General features: G+C 32.2%; 1 protein-coding gene across 21 annotated transcripts in view; it reads right to left on the bottom strand.

The window, feature by feature from the left end:
• Pcdh15 (protocadherin related 15) overlaps positions 1-24,983 on the bottom strand; it is a 1,622,160-nt gene that overhangs the window by 307,473 nt on the left and 1,289,704 nt on the right. For all 21 annotated transcript variants that reach the window (XR_015440346.1, XR_015440347.1, XM_087184836.1 and 18 more), the window contains 2 exons: positions 17,665-17,799; positions 16,539-16,688 (listed from right to left, as the gene is read on the bottom strand). Coding sequence is in view for 19 of the 21 variants with exons in the window: in XM_087184836.1 (XP_087040962.1) it covers positions 16,539-16,688; positions 17,665-17,799 (285 nt within the window). In the remaining 2 variants the exon portion in view is untranslated. The remainder of the gene's footprint in view (positions 1-16,538; positions 16,689-17,664; positions 17,800-24,983) is intronic.

Genomic DNA, 24,983 nt, shown 5'->3' with positions numbered 1-24,983 from the left:
CTAGAGGACACAGGAAGATCATACAAACTTTGGGAAACTGGTGAAGATAGGAAGAAAATAGGGAAGGAACAAAAAGAAGAACAAAACTAACAGCAACAAGAAAACTAGAAACTGTATATTTGCTCCTATAAAAATAATAACAATCAAGAAAAAACAAAATATGACAAAAACCAGAACAAGAAAGAAGAGAGATGAAGAAGAAAAGAGTAAAAGAGTAAAAGTAAGAGAAAAGAGTAAAAGTAAAACAAAAAAAGAAAAAACCCCGTCTCCCTTGAGGCATGTCTCTGCTGTTTTCAGTATACAATGTGGGTAGAAGCATTCAGATCCAAGTCAATTATACTCAGTGAGCCAGCCAGAGTCCACTGAGATTCAGGTTGGTTTCTGGCTGAAAGGCTGGAATTGAGCTCCCTAACTTCCTCAGATTTGCATTCTGCCACTCTGCACCATTCTACTGCAGGTTTCACTTGCCCTTGCCCCCTAGCAAGTCCAGGTTCATTAGGAGGTCCTGATCCCAACAACTTACCAACCACTGTAGTCTACTGTGTCTTTGCTCTCCCAGTGGGCTTAGATTTTCAACAAGCCTCAGAGAGGCCCTCTCTCTGATGTTCACCAGTGCACCATCTTCCTGAGCTCATAACAATGGTCTTTCTAGTCCCAGGCGCCTCTGGCACATGGAACGAAATCCCCACACAGCAGCCCTCGGCAGGTGTGGGGTGGCCCTACACATATCAGTGGCCATCAAGGGTGAGGAAAACTCTTGTATTCTAAGCTAATAGTCTGTGGCTGCTACAGCTGACTTGTGTATAGATATGTTTTAGAATAATATCACTTAAGGCATTGTTACTGATGTCCCAGAATCCAAGCTTGCCCTTTTCTCTATTAACATACTAGATAAGGCTGAGAGTGGGATTGAATGTAAATAAATGGTTATGAAATTAGAACCATGCTCAAGAAGGTGAATAGTGGAGTGCATCGTGATTTCATATCACTATGGATTTGCTCCTGGAAATTCACGAGGAACAATATGGGATGACTTTAGGACATTCAGGTTGAATTTAACATAGAAGTTGAATATGTTCAATGAACAGTTTTCTGTGATAAACAATACTTTTGTGTACATATATTATAATTTATTTATATTCATTCCATATGTTCTTGGCTCTGACAATCCTAATTCCCAATCAACACTGGACCTAAAGAACAAGGAATGATTTGGAGACTTGGAAATTAGGGTTGGATTGTTGAATCAAATAGAGATGATTTTTAAACAAAATTGTTAATTCACAAAAGAAAATTAGATAATATTCTTTCTCAGCAACCTGGCATTAATTTAGATGGACTAACTTTCACAACAATTATAATAGAATCTGATATTTTTAAAGGATTGTAGTTAGCTCTACCAAAGGAAAATATAAAAAACGTGTATTTGTGGCCAGTCTAAGTCAAAAAAAGATTCAGTTTGCAAATATGGTTACAACTAATGTTCGCACAGAGCACAGTTCTATAAATTAGAAAAAAATATGGCACCATATTCTCTATGGTACCACTGGTAAGGTTTGGCACATCAAAGTCAACAGTGAGTTTCTTTACAAGGGATAAAAGGCTGAAATACTGTAATGATATTCCAAAGTTTTCACTAATAAAAATTTATACTTACAAGATGGTGTTATGCCAGTAGATCAGATCAAAGCCCCAGTTTTTCTGAGAAATACTCTCTATTGACTATTCTGGTAGTGGTAAATGTATGATAAGTGTGAAAAACCAGTTTTGCTGAAAATGTTGAGCAAATAAAATGGTTACTATATTAATTGAAGTATGTCATGCTAAACATTTTAAACTGTCTCAGTTGTATATTATAATAATGGATTTTAATTTACTTATCCAGTTATATAAAATGAAACGAGTAGATATTGATCACCAGGACAGAAAAATCATTTGAGAAGGCAACAAAAAACCCATAATTCAATAATAGCCATTGAGACAGACTCACCAGATGAATAATTTAATTTACATGGAAAAACTTGCATACAGAGTTGAGTGTCTTTGCCAATGCTAATAAAAAGTACAAGTAATAAAGCATAAGACAAAGAAGTGATCTTTTAAATGTTCAAGAAACATCAGAAAATGTAGCAAATGCTATTTTATTAATCTGTTTTGAACAGAGAATTCCAATTCTTACTAAATGAAGTATATTCTTGTAATAGCCTGTGTTTTACTAAGCCTATTTTAATGTGCTAGTTATTACACACAAAAAATCTAACAAACTGTAAGAAAATATGTTAGAAATATGTACCGGGGCAACACTTTCTGAGTACATATGATTTAAAAGCCATAGGGAGTGATATCTAGAGATCACAAGTGTTTTACTTTCATTGTTATAAGATTATAATCTTCCTGCCTTGTGTTCTTACTTATGGCTAAATAGATTTGATGCTGAGTGAGCCTTATTTGTTATCTCAAAGTTGGCAGTCACACTGAACCTAAGACCATTCCTGCTGGTTAGATCAATTTTACATTGCAAATTTATTCCTTTCAAGATTTATTCTTTCTGGACTTAATGTGACCAGTGATTCTTTAAACCTTAAAAATATACCAGGTTCCTTGTTATCCCTCTTCTGTTTGGCATATCCTAGAATAATCCACGATGAACACCTCAGTAGACTAGATAGTTGGGAAGTGAATATATCAAGTGTAATTCTGAAAGACTTGTAGACACAAGTAACAATAAAAATATCACTAATTTCTTATGATGCATAAACATGGTTGTCATTGGAGATGGATATCTGATCTAGCCTCTTCTCTTCCTGATGAAAAAAGCCAAGTAATAAAACCTCAGGAAGAAGATTTTCAACATTTCTTTACATATATCATGTAATAATTTTGAGGGCTTGCTTCCTTTTTCTGCAAATTTATGTTTCTTTTGTAGAGGTTCATTGATACCTATTATTCAAACACTGAGACCAGAAACTGGGATTTTACAAGCTCTAATGCCATTGCATTCTCTCATGTTCAACTTCTCTTCTCATTATGTCAGATAAGGATTTCCTCAAATTTGGTTTTCATTGACACCCATCTCATAAGCCTTAACCAATCATTTTTAGGACCTGATCTTAATATTTCCCCCAGAAATTTCATATTGTCTACAATGTACATGTAAATTACTTTGCTATTCAGGATAGTCCTTCAAAAGTGAATTGGTGAAATAACTTAAACTGTGCCCAATGCTGTACTATGAAAAAGAAAGAATGCAGAAGTCAAAAAAAAACCCAAAATTTCTGTCAAATAACATGTATCATCAAAAAGTTACAGGCAAAAAAAAAAAATCTTCAATAGAAGTGCTATTAGGCAAGAATATGGCATTACAGAAGTACAGAAAATTCCATAATGATAAGGGGTTTGGAAGAACAATAACTTCCCAACTTATAAACAAATGAGTTCCTTTCTGGGAGAACTTTCATAAGTCAGATTCATTCTTAAGTCCAATAAAGTCAGTTTTGTACACCGTTTACACAAATATACAATGTAAAGGATAAAAAAAACATACACAAATACTGAAAATAAGGTACATTTACTTTTGCAATTACCTTAAAATGGTGGTACAAGGTTAGAGTTAGGGTGTGCTACTTTCGCAATTTGTTTGGATCTATGAATGTTCCTAATGCAAGGTCAGCTGGTATCTGAAAGTTTGCAATTCAAATGTTCCTAAATCGAGACTTACTAAATAAGCCAACATATATTTGACTTAGTAAAAGGACAACAAATCTTTTACCATTCAGCTGCCTCTCTTGCCAAAGGCAGTCAAATTGGTATCCTTAATGCCTCAGAAATCTGTATTCATTTCAATATTATCGGATGCTCTTCATTGCCTCTCTGAGAACTAAACAACTTAATTGGTTCATGAAGTTCTATTCAGCAATGAAACCATCCCAAACACTCAAGCCTTAATAAGTCATCCTCACCTACTCGCTTTGTGATGAACTTTCCAATAGTTTCACTCTTTCCCATTAAGTTTAACAATTCAATAATGGCATGATATTTTATGTTTATTTCACTAAAAATTAAAATTATTTCATAAAACATTAAAAGATTTAAGGATGAGGACTATGCCTTATTTTATATACATTTCCACACATGTGGTCTAGTAACAAAAACATACAATTTGCATATATTAGATTATAACTTGGTAAGTAAAATTTGTACATAACATGTATTGCTAAAAATACACACACACACACATAGACACACACATGCAAATGCTATGTTCTTATTTTGCTTTGTGAAACTTAGTGAGCAAAGGCACTAGGCCTCCAATAATTCCCTACTGTTTTATTGGAATGTTAATTTTTTCTTAACAATTTCCTGTACTGGATATGTTTCAATATCCAACTGTTTTTCTTCTAATTAAGTTACTATGCTTTGATATTGTAACAGAATTTAATACAAGAGGAACTTGAGAGGAAACATTGCTTTTTAGAAAGCTCCACAAAGGTAAAATATTTCAGGGAAATGTTTTTTTTTCTTATACGGGACATAAAGGGAAGAAATAAAATAAAAATATATTGTAAACTTTTGTTTCTTCTAATGTAATATCAAATTTCAAGCTTACTATATATAAACCAATAATATTTATAACTGCAATAATGAGAAAAAGAGTTAAAATAATATGTACATCTTATACAATTGTAAAAACACATACAAACAAAAGCTTCATTTAAAAATGTTATTAAATTTGAGCCATGAACACCTTTCTCTATGACAACCTAAAGTCATACTTTAGTCAAGAATAAAAAATAAAGAATTTAATTGCATTAATACCTTTTTGAAAAATTCCTGTTTCTAAATATATCACAGAAAGGAAATGAGGATTGGAAACAAAAAAAGTCAAATATTTCTTCTTAAATTAATATAAATTAAAAGAGCAGGTGTTTCAATTATTATACTGATATTACTATTACCTCCAAGTTTTTCAAATGGAAAGCTCAGTGTAAGCATCATAACTACTAAGGCCTTAAGAAATTCTTAGATGCTAAAATTTTCATACTGTTTAACTTAACAATATGAGCTATATTTGCCATTAAGCTAAAACTAAAATATGTTTTTCTTCCTTACAACTGTAATAATTATGATCAACATTTAACTGTTGACAGTTGGCTTAATATTTCTTATATGATATGGTGCCCACTATTTTAAACACCATGCACATTGTTTTTCAAATGAATGTTAATTACTCAATTTTACTCTCTAAGGGCATGTAGCATATGACTGACTTTTCATTTTGCATTTGCACTCAGATTGTTCAGCCTCTCAAGTCTTTGTTGGAAAGGATCTTGGAAGTACTAAATTCTAGAGGTCTAATAAATCTGAACTTTGATTAATTTTTTTAGAAATCCATTAATCTGAAGTACAGATACTTTTCAATACTTAAATAGAAAGTTGTAACACTTATTTGAACTATATTCATGAGTTCTTTTATTCATTTGCCGATGAAACCAGTATTTATTTAAGGTCTATGTGCTAGGTGTTGTACAAGATGTTAGGTTAAACGGGGACAAACAAAAATATTAAGTAATGAATAAACTGACCTAGTTTTTTTTTTTTTTTGTCTCCAGTTATACTCTAATCATGTAAACAGAGAGTGAAGTTAGAAATTTTGTAATTGTTATTAATGAAAAATTAGTAACTGTCGAGGACTAGAGAGAATTAAGACCTAATTGGTCTCCTCTGTGAGCACAAAGGAGAAAGGCTGCACTCAGGGGTGATTGCATATTACAGAAAAGTAAACACAGCTGATATTAAGTTGTTCACCAGGAATTTACTAATGGATATTGGAAACCAGATGAATCATGTGTTACCTTGATTATGTGTGCCCATGTTGGGGTGAATAAAAGCAAGGTGAGCCAAAGACTAGGCGCTCCTCTACCTGCTAAAGGTACAGCCCCCTGGCTGCACACATATTAAGCTGACTCCATGTCTCTTTATTATTCATTCTCATCCACCCTCAGGTCAGGGAGGAACAAAATAGGACCTCTGGGTCTCAGAGGAAGGCCGCCCTCGTGAACCGGCTATAGGTGACACCCAAGCATGGAGCTGGGGACTCAGGGTCCCCTACAAGTAACCTTCATGATAATAAAGAGTCCATTATTTACAAAAGAATAGTCATGGAAGGCATTTTTGAGGAAATGATATTTAAACTGAAATCCAATGTTGAAAAGCATGAAAATAGGAATTTTCTTGTCAAATGTGAGCATCAGAACAAGCAGAGAAAAGTAAACAGTAGATAATGAATTGTTCAACACTAATCTGGAAATTGGTCAGGCAGTTACAGACTATGGGCTTTATTCCTATTCAAGGGAAAACCATTGAGAAAATAAAGCATTAGAACTACTTTACGTGACTTTAAATTTAAAAGGGCTCCCTCAGTACAGAATGCAGGAGAGAGAGGAGCAAACACCGCAGAAAGTATTGTAATAGTGTAGGTGACAGTTAATGGTGGCTATTAGTAGAGCCGTGGCAGTAGAAAGTGAAAAAAATAAACATGTTCAATAAAGTATATGAGGAAAAACTGGTAGGATTTAATAATAGATTGAAAAGTGGGAGTAAATGAGAATGTGTCAAGAATAATAGTTTCTCATCTGGGTGGTGAAACAAAAGTGTTGCTCTTTTATTAGTGAATAAAAACCAATTAATAAATCACAAATGTAACAAAACCTCAAATTCAATTAAAATCTGTTGCATGACTGAATGACCTGTACAAGTTAAAATCATGTTTTTGTTTATATATACATAGATTCTACTACAAATAGAGTTAGATAAGACATTCTAGGCACTTTTCTGTATGAAGAGCAGTGAGAAGTGGCATGCCTGAAAGTTGTAAAGTTAGAGAACATTTTGAGAAAGGACTATGTGAAAAAATATTTTATGACAAATACAATATTTTTATAGAGTGATGCTCTTTCTCAACTGATCGAAGATACAATTAGCTAAGGAAATTAAATTCAGTAGATATTTGGTAGATCCCTGCTATATACAAGTCATTATTCTGACCATGGGTAGATAAGAGATCAGTAAGAATCCTTGTCCTGAAGAATTTATAATTCAGTAAAGTGACAGATATGTAAAAGGTAATGTTAATGCAACAAAATATATGGGAAATAGAGTTGGAGATAGATATGTGGAAGAAAGGAAGAAATTTTGACTTACTAGGAAAATGAAAATAAGAGGTAATATTTGAACTGTACAACTGGGATAAAAAAAATCTTTAAAACATGAGAAAATGTCAATAGGTATAAAATGGGAAGGATATTTATTCTAACATCAAAACAAAACAAAAAAAATCCCTAATATATTTTAAAGTTGCAACATGGAGGAAGTAGCAGGAGTTAAGACAATGTTTGAAAGTATTACTACTTGTCTATATGGGTGAAGATTGGACACTACATTTGGCAGGTTTTCCAGGAAGATAAAGATCTGCTCTGACTCTGTTTCAAGACAGTCACTTGGAGCAGAGTAGAAGATAATTTTAAAAATAATCTTATTGCCAATCAGAGTTTACCACAGTAGTTAAGACACTGTTGACAATACAACACCCTGGAATCTATGGGACACAATGAAAGTAGTCTCATGAGTGAAATTCATAGCAGTGAATATTCATATTAGAAAAACAGAGCAAGCTCAATTACACAAGGTGATGCTGAACCTTAACCTTCTAGAAAAAGAAGAGAAATCAATGCAATGGAGACTAAGAGAACGATACAAAAAATCAATGAAGCCAAGAGTAGGTTCTTCAAAAATATAAACAAAGTTGACAAACCCTTAGCCAACCTTATCAGAAAAAGGAAAGAAAAGGTTCCAATCCATGCAATTAGGAATGAAAAGGATGAAATTACAATGGACCCAGCAGAAATTCAGAGGATCATCAATACTCTGAGAACCTATATGCCAATAAGATGGAAAACACTGAAGAAATGGACAGATTCCTAGATAACTATGAATTACCAAAGTTGAACGAAGAAAACCTAAAAATTCTAAACAACCCAGTATCAATCAATGAAATTGAAAACATACCTAAAAAATGACCAACAAAGAAAAGCCCAGATCCTGATGGCTTCTCCGCTGAATACTACAAGACATTTAGAGAGGAACTACTGCCACTACTGTTAAAATTACTCAATGAAATTGAAAGGGAAGCAATGCTCCTATATTCGTTCCTGGAAGCAAGTATCACCTCTATCCCCAAAGCAGAGAAAGACCCAACCAAAAAAGAGAACTATAGGCCAATCTCACTAATGAACATAGATACAAAAATTCTTAATAAGATACTGGCAAATAGAATGCAGAAGATCATCAAGAAGATCATACACCCTGACCAAGTAGGATTCATCCCAGGGATGCAGGGATGGTTCAACATACACAAATCAATCAGTGTAATACACTATATCGATAGAGCTAAGGACAAAAACCATATGATCATCTCAATAGATGCAGAAAAAGCATTTGACAAAATCCAACATACATTTATGACAAAAATCCTACCAAAATTGTAATAGAAGGTCTCTACCTCAATCTGATAAAAGCCATCTATGAAAAACGAACAGCCAATATCATACTAAATGGTGAAAAACTGAAATCCTTCATACTAAAATCAGGAACAAGACAAGGATATCCACTATCACCACTCCAGTTCAATACAGTCTTGGAAACATTAACCAAAGCAATTAGACAAGAGAAAGAAATTAAAAGAGTAAAGATATGAAATGAAGTCAAATTGTTATTATTTGCAGATGACATGATACTCTAAATAGAAGACCCCAAGAACTTCACCAAAAGTCTTCTAGACTTAATAACCAAATTCAGTAAAGTAGCTAGATACTAGGTCAACACCCCTAAATTCAATAGGTTTCCTCTACATGAACAACAGACTCACTGAGAGAGAAATAGGGCAAACAGTTCTTTTCACAATAGCATCCAAAAAAAAGGAATACATAGGAATCAACCTAACAAAAGAAATCAAAGATCTCTTCTCTGAAAACTATAGCACTCTGAAAATAGAGATTGAAGATGATATCAGAAAATGGGAAGACATCCCTTGCTCCTGGGTAGGAAGGATCAACATAGTGAAAATGGCCATACTTCCCAAACTGCTATATAGATTCAATGCAATCCCACTTGAAATGTCAGCAGCATACTTCATGGGCCTTGAGAAAACAATCCAAAAATTCATTTGGAACAAGAAGAGACCCAGAATAGCAAAAGCAATTCTAGGTAACAGAGACATGGGAGGGAGTATCATAATCCCCAACCTGCAACTATACTACAAAGCTACTGTGATAAAAACAGCATGTTACTGGCAAAGAAACAGACTGGAGGACCAGTGGAACAGATTAGAAGATGCAGAAACAACTCCAGTCACACTCAGCCACCTCATCTTTGACAAAGGAGTCAAATACCCTCACTGAAGGAAAGATAGCCTCTTTTAATAAATGGTGCTGGAAAAATTGGGTTTCAACTTGCCATAGATTAAAACTAGACCTATATCTCTCACCATGCACTAAAATAAAATTGGAATGGATTAAAGATCTAAGAATTAAAACAGAAATGCTGAAATGGCTGGAACAGAGGTTAGGTAGAACTCTTGAAGACATGGGTGAAGGAAAAGATTTTATGAACAAAACCTCGGTTGTCTGTAAACCAGCACAAGTAATCAACAAGTGGGATCCGTTCTTACTAAAAAGCTCCTGCATAACAAGATAAACCACCAACAGTGTAAAGAGACAATCCACAATGTGGGAAAAAATTTTCACCTGCTGATCCTCAAACAAAGGTCTAGTATCTAGAATCTATAAAGGACTTATAAATATCAGACCTCCCAAATTTAAAGACCCAATCCAAAAATGGGCATCGGAAATGAACAGACATTTCTCAGACAAAAAAGTAGAAACAGCAAATAAACATATGAAAAAATGTTCAACATCACTGGTCATTTGAAGATGCAAATGAAAACAACTCTGAGATTCCACCTCACCCCAGAAAGAATGGCTGCTATCATGAAATCAACCAAGAACAATGCTTGAGGGGCTGTGGGGAAAGAGGAACCCTGCTCCACTGCTGGTGGGAGTGTAGACTGGTGCAACCACTGTAGAAATCAGTATGGAGATACCTCAAAGAAATAGGACTGGAAGTCCCATTTGACTCAGCTATTCCCCTGCTAAGTATCTTTCCCAAAGAGTTAAAGGAATCAAACCACAGTGATATATGTGCACCCATGTTCACAGCAGCACAGTTTGTAATAGCTGAAACTTGGAAACAGCCCAAATGCCCATCAACTGGAGACTGTATAAAGAATATGTGTTTTCTTTAATACAATACAGTACCACTCAGCCATAAAAATGAGAAATTAGAGACATTTATAGCTAAGTGGATGCACATTAAGGTGATACTCTTAAGTGAAATAAATAGGAGCCACATGTGTAAATACTGAATTGTTTCTTTAGTGTGAGAAACTGAAAGTGTAAATAAGGACTAAAAGGTATAATAGATAATGTGAAATAGGAAGAAAAGGGACACAGGGGAAGGGGAATTTTGAGGGGTAGGTGAAAGGAAAGAAGGAAATGGAATTAATATGAGTAAATGAAAAAATGGAAACAAAGTATTTGTAAATAGGGAGGGATGGAGGGGTTGAAGGGAGGGCAGGGGAAGGGGGAAAAAATAAGAACCAAAAGAAATTATGTAAAGGTACAAATTTCCAATGATGACTGTCATCATATTGTGTACCTAAAATGTACCCATAAAATAAAAATTTAAAAACAATACTGTATGTTCATGGAAAAGGAAATGACAATGCAAATGTAAAATGATATAGACAGTCTGAAGACTGGTTGGCAGCTTCTAACAAAAGTAAACATGTTCTCATTATATGATTCAGAAATCCTACTTATCTCTCCCGTGCATTTATCAACAGGAATTCAAAGCTTATGTTCACACAAAATCCTGCATACTGATATGTATATCAGGTTTATTCATACTTGGCAACACTTAGGAGTGACAAAGGCCTTCTTCAGTAGGAGTATGAAGACACCGATATACATATGCCAATTAATGTGATTGAGCACCAAAAACAAACTATCAAGCAAGGAAAAGACATGGAGAAAACTGAAGTCCATATTTCCAAGTTAAAACAGCCAGTCTGAAAAGGCTACATACTCTTGGATTACAACTATATGTTCTGGGAATGACGAAAGTACAGATCAGCATTGTATAGGGAAGATCAGTGCTGTCAGAAAGTGGTAGGGAATGATTAATTAGCAAAAGCACAGTGAGTTTTGAGGGCAGTGAAATTACTCTGGATGATATTACAGTGGTGATCATAAGTCACTGTAGATTAGTACAAATATATAGAATGTACACTAAATCCCAATATAAAGTGCAAAGTTTGGATGATTAAAACTTGTCAGTTTCATCACTTGTATCATATGAATCACTCTGGCAGGGATATGTACAATGGAAAGGCTATGCATGTGTAGGGGCTGAGAATATGTGGAAAAACTCTGTACTTTTCATTCAATTTTGCTGTGAACCTAAAGCTACATAGACATGTTTAAAAACAAAAATAGTATGAGGTGGGTTGGGGAGGAAATGAGGAGATATAGGTAAACATATAAGGTAGCAGAAATGTGAATGAAGAAGTCGAGGGATGTAGTGCACAGCATGAGTACTATAGTAAATAAAATTGTAATGTCTTAAGGAAAAAGGAAACTGATTTTTCACAAACAACACAGATGTATAAAAGTTAAGAATACAAGCAGAACTCCAAAACCTAAAGAGTTATGGGATGCTTCACAATATAGTGGCCTCCAAGGCGACTGAATATATGTTTGTGTCCATGAGCTTAAGTGCAACAAGAAAATAATGGATTAGTGAATTGATTTAGGGATATGTCCACTTTCAAATAGTTGTCAAAATTCACATTGTCATGTCTAGTAGATAACAACTTCATTCTCTTAACAGGGGCCAACATAGGGTCTTTGACTTTGGGAGGCAAAAGTGTACATGAATGTGCTAACTGAAAACATGGGGACAGACAAAAGAGAGATTTACATTCAGATTTCTTAGAGGGGAATAGAATTAATATGAGAAAATGAAAAAATGTAAACAAAATCTTTGTAAATAGGGAAGGATGGAATTGTTGAAGGGAGGGGAGGGGAATGGGGAAAAAATAAGAACCAAGAGACTATGTAAAGGTACAAATTTCCAGTGATGAATGTCATTATATTGTATATCTAAAATGTACCAATAAAATTAATTTTACAAAGAATTTTGGTATTAATAAATAAGAATTGAACATCAACGATGATGTCTCAGCCCACTGACAGACAGGGTGAGAACTTGAAGTTTTCTTGTGAATTCAGATGAGAGTTTGACATAGATTAAAAACCAAGAACTGCTCCTAAGTTTGGCATTGACAGATACATTTATAAATAGACTGATGAGTCATATTTTTATATGATTTTTTTGGTGTGATTTAAGTGAAATTCAGACAAGAAAGGTAAAAAAGGGATAAAAGATAGCTATAGATACATACACACTTAGACTGATTGATACATTTAGATAATTTGACCAATGAACTGCAGAACCTGTGTGGGACAGTTGCATAAAGAGTTCTGTGGGGTGAAGTTGCTGCTAAGGCAGTACTCCTCCAAGTTTTATACTTGACCCATGTACATTCATTCTGGTATTTTTCATAATAATTGAACATAAAAGATATAATTTATAGTTGAGAGCTTGTAACATGGGTGTGGATACATCTTTAAGATCAATCTATCTCTTTCTTGTAGGAAAAGGTAGGCTTATCATTACTCAAAGGGAGAGAACTCAGAGAATTGAACATGTTATAACATCAGGCCAAAATAGTCTCATGGCTAAATGATATTATAATATTTAACAATTTTTATCTAGGGCTCTTTTCTGGAGAATACTCACTTGAACCTTAGTTTCAACTATTTTAATTGTTTTAATATCATTTTAGTAAACAAAAGCTAGTTAAATGTTTGATTTTGTTAAATGCTAGCTTCATTAAAGCTAAAAGGATTAATGAGGGTTAGGGTTTGCAGGTTTATAGAAACTAAATTTATGACCCTTTAGGACATTTGCAAATTAAAGTTCTGAATCATTTTGCTTGATTTAATTTTTTCTCTCAATGGGAAATTTATTTCATTTTATACCTAGGTTCTTATAGGATGATTTATAACTGTGGCCTTCTTCTGCCACATACCAGGAGTAACATTAGAAATACTAATTATAAAGCTTAATTTCTTGGCTTTTGAATAATTAAAAATTCAGGCCTATAGAAATAAATAATAATCTATCCACATAATCTGCATAGTTTGGGGAAATATATACAGTATAAACCTTTAAATGCAAAGAAGATCTGCTTTACAAGGAGATGCATAAGGGGAATTAACTTCTATAGCCTTCAAAAAAAGAGCTCTCATTCCCCTAAGGCAAGTATTTTTGAGATACAGTTCTATCACATAATTACCACCGTTTTCTTAGTTACACTTCCAGATCCCTGCTGGCTGTTTTTCTGTATAAACTAACTTTTATTTCCAATTATATCATTAAAGAGATAAGAATCAAGTTTAATTTTATAAGAACATGAAAATGATTGTCATTCCTTTATCTGTATAATTGTAACTTTGCTACATATGAAAAAGTGGCTTATTGAGGAAAAATTCAGCCTACTTGGTCAATCAATTTATTGGAATAAAGGCCAGTGCATTACAACTTTTCATTCATATCTTCCTTCATACACTCATTTCTAGATGTATGTCTTTCTTTCTTAAATCTCCAAATAAATATTTAGTAAGTATCTACTATATGAGTCATCTAGTACATGTGAGAAAGTATGGAAGATATGGATGCATGAATAAAGAAGATGTATGAATAAAGTAATTATGTACAGTCCTTCCTGAAAATTAATTAAATAAAAATGCATATCTATATGGGGAAAAGAAGTAAACCTAAATATGAAATCTGAAACTACAAATATTCTAGAAGAAAACATGATAATATATTCACAGTCTTGAAGTTGATTATGATTTTTTGGAGATGCAAAAACCAGTAACTGGGAGGGCAATGATGGGATGATGGAAATGTTTTATTTCTCAACCTTTGTGGTGGTTACAAAGTGTATGTAATGGTTAAAAACAAAACAAAACTGAAGTGTTCTCTCAGAATCTGCATATCACTTGTTATCAATGATGCTTCAATAAAACAGCACTTAACAATCCACTCACTTCAGACTAACAAAAGGAAAAAAAGAAATTTATTTCCCCAATATGACAAGTGCCATAGCAATTTATGAAAAAAAATTTGTGAAAAGAGTCTAAGTCTTTTTCATCTCATTATCATAAATATAAGGCGGAGGATATACATACACGAGACAAATATTCAGGCAAATTTTTAGAACTCATATCATGATAACGTAAAGCAAGAAAGGATGCCTTAATGTACAAATAAAATAGGCATAGAGCCAAGTAATTTCTAATTTATATTAAACAGGACACAATGGATAGTAATCCCTCCTTTTAATAATTATTTACTGCATTTCTATTATCTGGCATAGGGCAGATGTATAGGAGCAAGCGTGAAAGAGATACTGAAAAATACATCAGATAGTCATAAAGCTCCAACTTTGGTGAGAGAGGGTAAGGTATAATGAATGTGTGTGTGAGTATGTATACACATATGAACTGAGGAAATTATAGACAACAAGCTCTTAGAAAACTTTCACTGTAGTACAGTGTCTTGGCTAAAAACTTCTATATTACTTCTGAATTGTGAGCACATAACCTACTAATTGCTTCCTTAGAAGGGAAAGAATTAAAAAGAATGAGAAGAAAGTGGTAAAAGATTCAAGCTGCAAATAGAATAGAAAAGTTAGAGGAGGAAATAATTTGAGAAAATGATTAAAAAAACAAGGCATATTCAGGTAATTGGATGTTACTCAAGACTGAAGTAAAAGCTTAGGGATAGAGGGATAAACGTGAAGTTGAAAAGAAAGACAAGAACAATAACATGAAGATTATACATATTGTTGAAGCATTTGGCCTCTTTTTAAAAATATTCTGACCTACTTATAAAAATGTAATATAAACTATTACTTTATTTTATTTATTATCACTTAATATATAGCAATAATTTTTAATAATTTGTTGCCAAATACTCTAATAAGTAGATAAGATCAAGGCATTCCTGGGCTAAAAGTAACTTAAAAGTATAAAGTCTGACTCAGATTTGGAAGAAAGTCTGGACCACTGGTCTCTACATGTCCATCTGGAACTCATGGAGTATATTTTCTATATTTATTATATAAATTTTGCTCTTTGAGATTCATATTCAGCAGAGCAAAAGTGAAGTTTGGTAATCTGTATTTCTAGAAAACTCCCTTGAAAATTTTGTTCCATGGGCAGTTTGGAACTACTGATGTTAAATACCTTTTTAAATTCCTCAAAATCCTTAAAGCAGATTATTATCACATTTTTATGATTTATATTAAAATAGAACACAAAAATATTTTGACATGACATACAGCTTAGTACTTCATGGTAAAAGACAAATGGCTGAGTTATGTGTCTTCAACAGTATCATTCACTACCTAGTCTAAGTTTTCCCTGCTGCAATGATTCTATTTTATCTGGGTAAAAAAATCTAATAGGATCATCTACAAACTTATTAATACGGTCCTATGTGTTAGGTCCATTTAATCCATTTCTACAACAGTGCAAACTAGTTTGAAGACTTAAGCTACATATTCACTTTTTAATTATTTAAATACATTCAGTATTACAAATTTTTTAAAAATAAGTATAAAAAGATAAAATAGCTGTTTATATTTAATAACTACTCATTTCTACTTTAGAGTCCATGTTATTTGCAAAGTATACATCAACTTAAAGTTTTTAAAGCTAAATTATGATAAACAATAAATCAAATTCTTATTAACTTCACTTAACATTATGGTCAGAAGGCACACCCATTTTCCTACATATGACTCAAACGTGGTGTGGAAATCCCACATTTGCTTTATCCTTTCATCTGTTGAAGGACACATAAGTGGCTTTCAAGATTTAGTTATTATGAATTGTGCAGCTATAAACATGGGTATATATGGATCACTGGGTCTGTGAAACTCAGAGTAAAAATAAAAGATGGATAATAGAAGGTAGATAGACAGATCTTTCTTGAAGAAGAAGGGATCAGGAGATGAAGGAAAGTAGGAAGGAGTGGGATAGGGAACACAAAAAGGAATTGGGCTGTGTCATGTACATGTATCAACTCCAAATAAAGAATGTAAACATTATGTACTGCAAGCAACAAAAAAAGGAAAGGGATCAAGAAATGTAAACATGTTCTACCCACATGCATTGATACATAAAATAAAATTTAAAAAATAAGTCTGAGTCATTTTTATTTCTTAACCAAATTCTTGAGGAATGCACTGTGCATTGCCCATGAAAGTACCTCATCCTATGGGTAGTTACCTGTATGATACTGTCTCCAGGTCTCATGTCTGTATAAACGTAGATATCATAGGATATTTCAGGGAAGGTGGGGGTGTTATCATTCGCATCCAACACTCGAATATTGACCACAACTGGCTCACTTTCTTGTACACCATCAAATGCTGTTATCTTTGGGGAAAGAAAAGTAAATTTAACAGAGAAATCATGTAACTATAAGCAGTACAGATTCTACTCTCATAACAATAAATTTTATATGTGATTTACCATTGTAAAAGGGTGCATATATATTTTGTTGATAAAAAGAACTAATAAAATGTGATATTACAAATACAAAAAACAGATTCAATGTGCTAAGAAGAAATTATTTAGGATTCTGTATTGTTTTTAAGGCACTAAAACTCCAAACACATTTTAAATAAGCAGATATGCAAAGTGGCTTCAAGTGAGCCAAAAGCATTACTTATCCTTAATAGCCAAGCACAATTTAATGTTTAAGATATTAATTGAAAAATATTTTCTACATTTACATATTTTGTATTCAATAGTTTCTTTTTCTAGTCAATGTGCATGCATCAGTCAAGAAGGTAGATGCCCTAGATATGTTAAATTACATTTCAGTAATACACAAAATGGTATTTTAAAGGATCTGTTGCCATGTGTTGCTAGTGATATCTTACATTATTAGCAAATTAAAACAGCCTGACAAATGAAATCATTGCTACATCCATCAGACAACCATACCTGTCTGAACGACTTTTGAAATCTACTATATGGTTAAGTTTTATGTTTCCTGGAAACTCTGACCTTCTGCTTTGTAAGGATCACCAGAAAAACCTGAGTAAATTCCATAAACTGTACATTTGTATCATCTCATTTTTCATTTCTCTCATATTTTCCTCAAGAACTTGGCTCTAGGTGAAACAGTTTTCATTTATTATATATTTATATTAATATAATATATTTATATTTATTTATATCTCTTTATATATACAGTATATGCCTGTATTTTTAATATTGACATTTTGTCTGATCTTACCTGAAATGTTAAGTTTTTCCCCATAAATTATTGATCTCTTCAGTTTTAATCAGACATCTTTTTTCAGCTACATTAATACAGGCATACGTATATATGAAATCTTTTTACCGAAAAGGTGTAAAATTGCTGTTCTTCTCTGTCCACTGGTTGAAGCAGTGTGAGGTAGCGAATAATACCCATCTGTGTGACGGTGAAGACTGACGTGTAGTCATTCAGAAAAAGGTGAAGCTCTGGGTCTTTCGTCTTTGAAAAAAAAATACATTACTTAAATTGTCAATTAAATAATGCAGCTATGTGTTTATCACTTTAAATTAATTATGTATATTAGTATTTCTAAAGAAAAAAAGAGATTTAAGTAGATGCTTACTCATAAATTATCCAAAGAAAGTGAGCTATAATGTGGAATACAGAATACTGAAAAACTAATGTGAACAAAAGAAAAAACAGGAAGAAGGAAAGAGTATAAAATAACTCACTTGAATATATTCTTGCTTGTTACTTAATATTTATGTTTTCTATAACTTTATTGGATTAAAAAAATAAAGACAACAAAAGGATATTGGAACCAGTATTTTAGCTCTACAATTTTGCAATTACTTTATTTATAGTAATAAACTTCACATATGCATACTGCTATTGTGTTTTCACTTATAATGTAAACTAGAATTACAATTGCTTATGTATTATTCATTACCTATAAATATTATGCTGGTCTTTCTCATTGTAATACACTAAAGTTTCTCCAAAGAGAAGCATAATATTTAATTTAATTAAGATATTTTAGATAACTTGTTTGAAAATATATATGAATTTAGCTTATTAAAAGAGCCTTGAAAATATATATATATATATATATATATATATATATGGAGGAAATGATTTCAAATTTCAAGAGTAAGAGATAATTAACTTGATAATGGAACACCATCACAATTTGATTGCCACCGCTGAATGATAAGATATTATTCTCTGCAACTCACAGAAAGAAGAAATGCAGTGAGAAGGCTTGATGTCTACATAGTGGGGCAGGAAGTCTAGTAGCAAATAAATGAGGAATATTGAGAAAGTGGACTGTTAGACTATAAAAAATAAAAAATGGGATAACACAAGATGACAAGGTATCTTTATAAATTACAACATTTTTGTTATGAATTATAACATTTTGCATTGTGTGATGTAAAATGTGTGGTAATAAAATGTAATACATCTAGTGTCAAGGACTTAAAGAGCAGACAGTTCAATATTGTTAAACATGTTAATTTGGGAAAAAAACCAGCTTATATTTTTAAAAATTTCAATGTAAAACAAAAAAGTTAAAATAGGCAGTATAATAATAAAAAGTAGGCATGATTTACATGAAGCCCAGTGTACATTAATATGTACATTTTCTATGGCTGCTGTCTATATTTCAAGTGATGTCGACATAAATGATTTCATTGAAAATCATATAGCTAAAACAAGTTATATATTAATAATATCTCATTATGTGATAGCTTCTTTGTACATAATTTTGTCTATATGCTACCTTTATCCCAGAACAATAAAGAAATTAATACAATAAATAATAGCTTCCATTGTTCTGTTATAATCAAATTATCATTATATTAAAATGCAAAAGTCAAGAGACTTTGCATTGTGCTACTTTCAAAAGTCACCTCATGTTTCTCTATTTCAGCAACAACAGGCCAGTGACTGATGTGGATAAAAAGTAGATTATTAGCTGGGCATAGTGGTGCATGCCTGTAATCCCAGCACTTGGGAGGCTGAAGCAGGAGGATCACTATGAGTTTGCAGCCAGCCTGTGCTACATAATGAGTTCAAGGCCAGCCTGAACTACATAGTGAGACCCTGACTCAAAAAAAACAAAAGAAAAAAATTAAAAGTGGTTTAATTAATCAAATATTCTAATTAATTTTGAAAAATTATGTATCTATGAAAGTAACATATTTTGAATAACATTAATAAAAATTCTAATTATTTCATTATGCTTCAGATTCAGTTGTGTTGAAATTTAATCATTAGAGATGATTAAATATTAGCATGTGACTTCAATCAATAGAAACGAAGCATAAATGTCTACCATTTTGTGTTTTTCCTTAATTTTGCCAAATTCTTAAGCATTTAATTTGCATTTTTTATAATCTCCAATTATGTCAAAACTGTTCCATCTAATATACATTATTTTACTCATAACTTTAGTATCCAGTAATATAGTTGAGTGAGATTTTCTATTTGACTTGTTTACCAACTGCTTACTTCTTTCTTCCTTTTCAAATCCTTCCATTGTTTTCTAATTTATACCTTAATCCTTTCTTAGTTTCTTTTTTTCCACTCAGCTATAGCCTCTGCTAGTTCAGTATATTCATTCATATATTCACCACACATTTTTACTATTTTCACATGTCATGTATTCTGATAATAAGCACTGGGATGAAATTGAGTTGTAAGCAAGCATTTGCTTAAATGACTATAATATAACATAGTTCTTACATAAATAGCATCATTACATTTTATCAAATTTTAAAGAATCTTTGGACTTTAACTGTCAAATGTTTATCATATGAAGATGATATACATATTGATATTCCATAAACAGTCTTTCATATTGGGTAACCAGAGACATTAAAGATGTACTGATAATTTAATGATCTCTCCTCGAGTCCACTCATAATGCCTTAGATAGAGACTGAAATAATATCCCTGAAAACTTCAGATTATTGAGGTACCTGAAGGAGATAATCTACCACATAACATTGTCACTATACATGTCTTATTATATAGCTCATTCTAATTTTCTTTGCAAAATAACTTGATTAAAAGAGAACTCTTGTCATTTATATTTGCTTAAAATAGTAACTTTATATGTCTACAAGTAGAATAAATAGATGATATAAGTCAGGATCTTGGCAAGTCTTTCAGTATTAAAATCATGAAGAATTTGAAAAAAAAATAAATTATTACTAAAACTTTAATCTTTATATTGATTTGTAAGGTTAATACCATTTTCAGATGTGATATGAATGTTTTAAAACTACATCATGTCTTTTTTATGTTTTTATGATAATTTAATGAAACATTAATATCAAATTTCAATGGATGCATATTAACACAAATGAACCTATCTTTGAATGACAATATTTATAGTTAAAGGTTTTGTTGCTTTGATAAGCATCAAATCCAAAAATGTCAAAAGTTTAACAAAAACCAGGCATGGTGGCACATGTTTATAAAATCCGAGAGTTCAGGGAGGCTGAGGTAAGAGGAATGTAAGTTTGAGCTCAACCTAGGCAACTTGGATACTTGTACCAAAATAAAATATTTTTTGGGGGGGAGGAATAGTCAAACATCCAATCTCTTTAAAATTTAAATTCTTCCTTTGTGAAGCTGCATCTTGATATCCTAATATACAGTCTGAATCTCATAAATATATTTGAATTATATAATCCATCAGTTGTACTGTCAAGTTTAGTCGATATCTGTATGTTTATAAGACCACTAACCACTTGAGAGCTACATGCTCAAAAGTCTCATGGACTATGTATGATACAAACGGGCAGATAATGTTCTGGCTTAATTTTTCCATAGGGACTGTAGATTTTATGTAGTAGTTGTTTCTGTAAGATGATTTAAAGAATATTAGAGTTTTAAATAAATATCTACAAGAAGAATTACTTTTTTTCCTTTTGTGACACAAAGTATTATTTTATGTTACCCTGAAATACATATTTGGTATATATCAAAAATATAATTAATATACACACTGTTTTGGGAGGGGGTAAAATAAACTCTGACATGCACTCACAAAGAGAAATACTGAATGCAAAAATAAATGCATATACAAATAGAGTAGTAAATAAATATCTGAATAATAATGTAATAAGATAAAAGCATCCCATTATAAATATGCCAATCTACCGGATTTGAAATCAATTTAGGGTATCTGACAGGAATAAAATATATTAAAACACTCTATATTGTATGCCTGTTTATATATGTACATGTACAACATACAAATGTATGTATATACATATTAAATACATGTGTGCATAAATATGGATCCATACACATCAAAATTGTAAACCATAACAAGAAAGTACAAAGGTTAATTCCAATCTGACAAATTTAATCAGTAGTGGTAGCCTGAAGTACATAGTTTGAAGTGCTTCATATCAAATTTAGAACATTTTAGTAAGAATACTGTGATTAAGTTTACAACTACAAATGTCACAGTATGTTAGCCAAGATGTCATGTAGATAAATTTCTATATAATAATTTTGATAGATTTATAAATAATAATAAAGCTTTATGGAAAAGAAAAATGAACAAATAAATGAAACACAGCAATTAGCAATCACAGAATCAACACCTAGTACCTACAGGAACTCCACCAGACAGAACCTATATGTGAATCAGACATTAAATAGACACTGTAAAATAAATAGTCTTAACAATACATAATAGAATATGAAGGTATACTAGTAGGTAAGAAAAACTGTACAAATATTTTCCAGTAAATTTAAACTAACAACTTTTCCCAAAATGTATAAAAGTATTTTCTTAGTATTGTGACATATATATGATAGACTAATGGTTTTAATTTATAATTTATTGCAAATGTCCATTTATAAGTACATAAAAACTTTGAATACAGTAAATAATACCTGCCTTGAAACTAAAACATTTTATGCAAGGTAATCAATTTTAAGTGAACCACTGTCTCTTTTACAAGTCCAATTGGTTGTCTTTGATGATTATTGAAGAAGTTATTTGTTACAACTAGAATTCAGTAATCAAATTTTAGCTCCTCTGACACCAAAAAAACGGGGTTATCAGATAAACCTTGTATGTTACATACCCTACTTACATTTGGGAGAATTTTTAATCTATGTTGTATTAAGATTCATATATATTTTTCCATATATATATGGGGTAAGAAGTGAGTAGAACAAGGAGATCAATAACCAGGAGGCAATGTAGTCATTGTAAGGATAGAGAAAAGAGATTTTAAAAATATTTAGGAGACTAAATAGGAAGATCTTAAAGATTTCTTAGTTGTGGTGAACAAATGAATCATAGAAATCAAGGAAGACTCCTAGGTTTCTTACTTTACTGGCACAATGTTTTATGTAAATTTCCTAAAAAGGAAGATGATTTCATAGAGTATAGGAAGTTGGCTTAAACTGTGTGTAATCTTCTAAGAGTTTATATTATAAGTTATTTTTAAAACTTTTTCGCTAAGGGATTAGAATATTTGCTCACTTTCTAGATGCATAGTCAATCAACTTATAAGAATGAGTTTCATATTAAGTATTTAATCTAATTTATTTGATTGGTTGCAAAACAGTAATCATGCCTCTCCATAAACATGACATCATACTAGGGAAATCTCTACAAAGTCAGAGACCAGCTGGTTGCATCAAGATCAGCACAACTGAAGAACCTAGGCCAGGGCAAGCAAAGACTGGGGCACTTGGTGAATATGAGGCTCACAGTGTTACAGCTATGACTTATAGAACTACAGATCAGACCTAAAGATAACTCCAAAGCTCAAATTCTTAAGGACTCAGACTTTGGAAACTTCTCAGAGCACTTAGCATCCTAGCTGGAGTTATAAATCTCCAGGAATAGATGTCTAGTAGTGTTTTCCAAGTATTTACACCCAAGATAATCCTTTGCTCTATTTTCAACAATGTTTTGTGATTTCCACTAATTTCTAAAAAATTCTTGAAACATAATTTTGAGTATGTACTTGCAATTTGAAAGAGAAGAGAAAACACAGGTACATAAGCATGCATGCAAGCATCTAAGGGCTTAGTATACAACTATTAAATAAAATAAATATGCTAAGTATATATAAATGCATAAATTCTGCTATTCTAGTAGATCCTAAAACTGTATAATTTTAGGATTTAGTTTTTTATAAACTCATGATCATAAATGTATGACATAAATTAGTACAAACTTACTACTATGATTTCAATTTGAAAAATGCAATTGAACCTATAAAAAATTGAGGAACATAACCATATCTGTATATTAATTTATCTTTCCCTGGATAAAACTTACTAAGTGACTCTAAGTGTTTTCTAGTGAGAATTCACTAAATGGAGATCATTACCCCATGATTCATGAAACTCATTAAATTTAAGGGGACTCTAAACCCCTGAAATTGATGTATGAAATTGTGTATGTATGTGCACTTGTATAAGAGAAAGGTTATTCCATTTATCAACTATAATTGTAGTTAGATTACAGTCAGAGTACACAAAATAGAAGCTGTCTGGATTAGGTAAATCTAGGACTTTAACATCAAGAAATTTGTTTTACATAGAATTTGGCTCAAGGTCCTTTTATTAACCTATCATAAGATATTTAAGAATAGCTTCAAAACCCTTCTCTTCAATATGGTAATTTACAGCTGGGAAATGCAAGAAAAGAAAGTATAATAGAAGAAAAGAAAGCATAAAAAGATAAAAGACTAAAATTAAAAGCCTGTCAGGATGAAGTGAAGTGCCTGTGAGAGTTGTCATATTCTCTGCGGACAGTCTCCCACCCCCAAAATCTGAAGGTGCCTTCTTAATCTACTGAAGTGATAATAAAGCTCTATCTAATGATAGTTTGGGGAACATAGCAGCACTGTGCTCTTCAATTAGCCACATGTGACTATTTGCATGTATTCAGTAAAATTAAACAAAATGTAACGGTCATGCTTTCAAGCTAGTCACATTTAAAGTATTTAATAGCCACAAACTATGCCAGTGGCTGCAATATTGGGCAGCGTACCTCCAGAACATTTTCATCATCAAAGAAATTTTTATTAATGCTGTTGATGATGGAGGAATCACTAAATCAGAAAATTTTACCTTGAAAATGACAAAAATTAAACTATCTATAATACACACACACACACACACACATATATATATATATATATGACAGAGACAGTATATATGTGTGTGCATATTTACATATATATCTATATTATTATGTTTGTTGCCAGGGTATTGTGATAGTTCACAGAATGAAAACAAAATCTTTTGGAATTAGGATAGCTGCGGGGACCTCATAACACCAAAGGTCTTTCTTTCTGGATGTCTTTCAGGCTTCATTCTATTACAGTTGACAGTGTGGTTTCTCCACCATGTCAGCAAACCTGGATAGAAGGGTTTCCAATGCATTTTCATGATGCCAATGCCTTCCAGCTCTTATTGACCTTTAAATTCCCGAGAGAACTCTAGTTTTCCTGGTATAGCGTTTCTATCCAGTTTTCATGTAAAATTACTTTGGCTGAGCAGGTTAAGTACTCTGATTTTCCTACCCTGGATCATTTTCCTATCATAAAGCAGGGTAAGTAACACAAAACCAAAAGACAAGGATGAGTGGAGTGGAGGAGCAGAAACACAAACAACTACTGCCAGAAGTGTGA

The sequence above is a fragment of the Heterocephalus glaber genome, unplaced genomic scaffold (genome assembly GCF_053883595.1).
Source record: "Heterocephalus glaber isolate CG9 unplaced genomic scaffold, H.glaber_assembly_v1.0 deba00001497, whole genome shotgun sequence".
Taxonomy (NCBI): domain Eukaryota; kingdom Metazoa; phylum Chordata; class Mammalia; order Rodentia; family Bathyergidae; genus Heterocephalus; species Heterocephalus glaber.
This window is presented reverse-complemented; position numbering and strand designations above follow the sequence as displayed.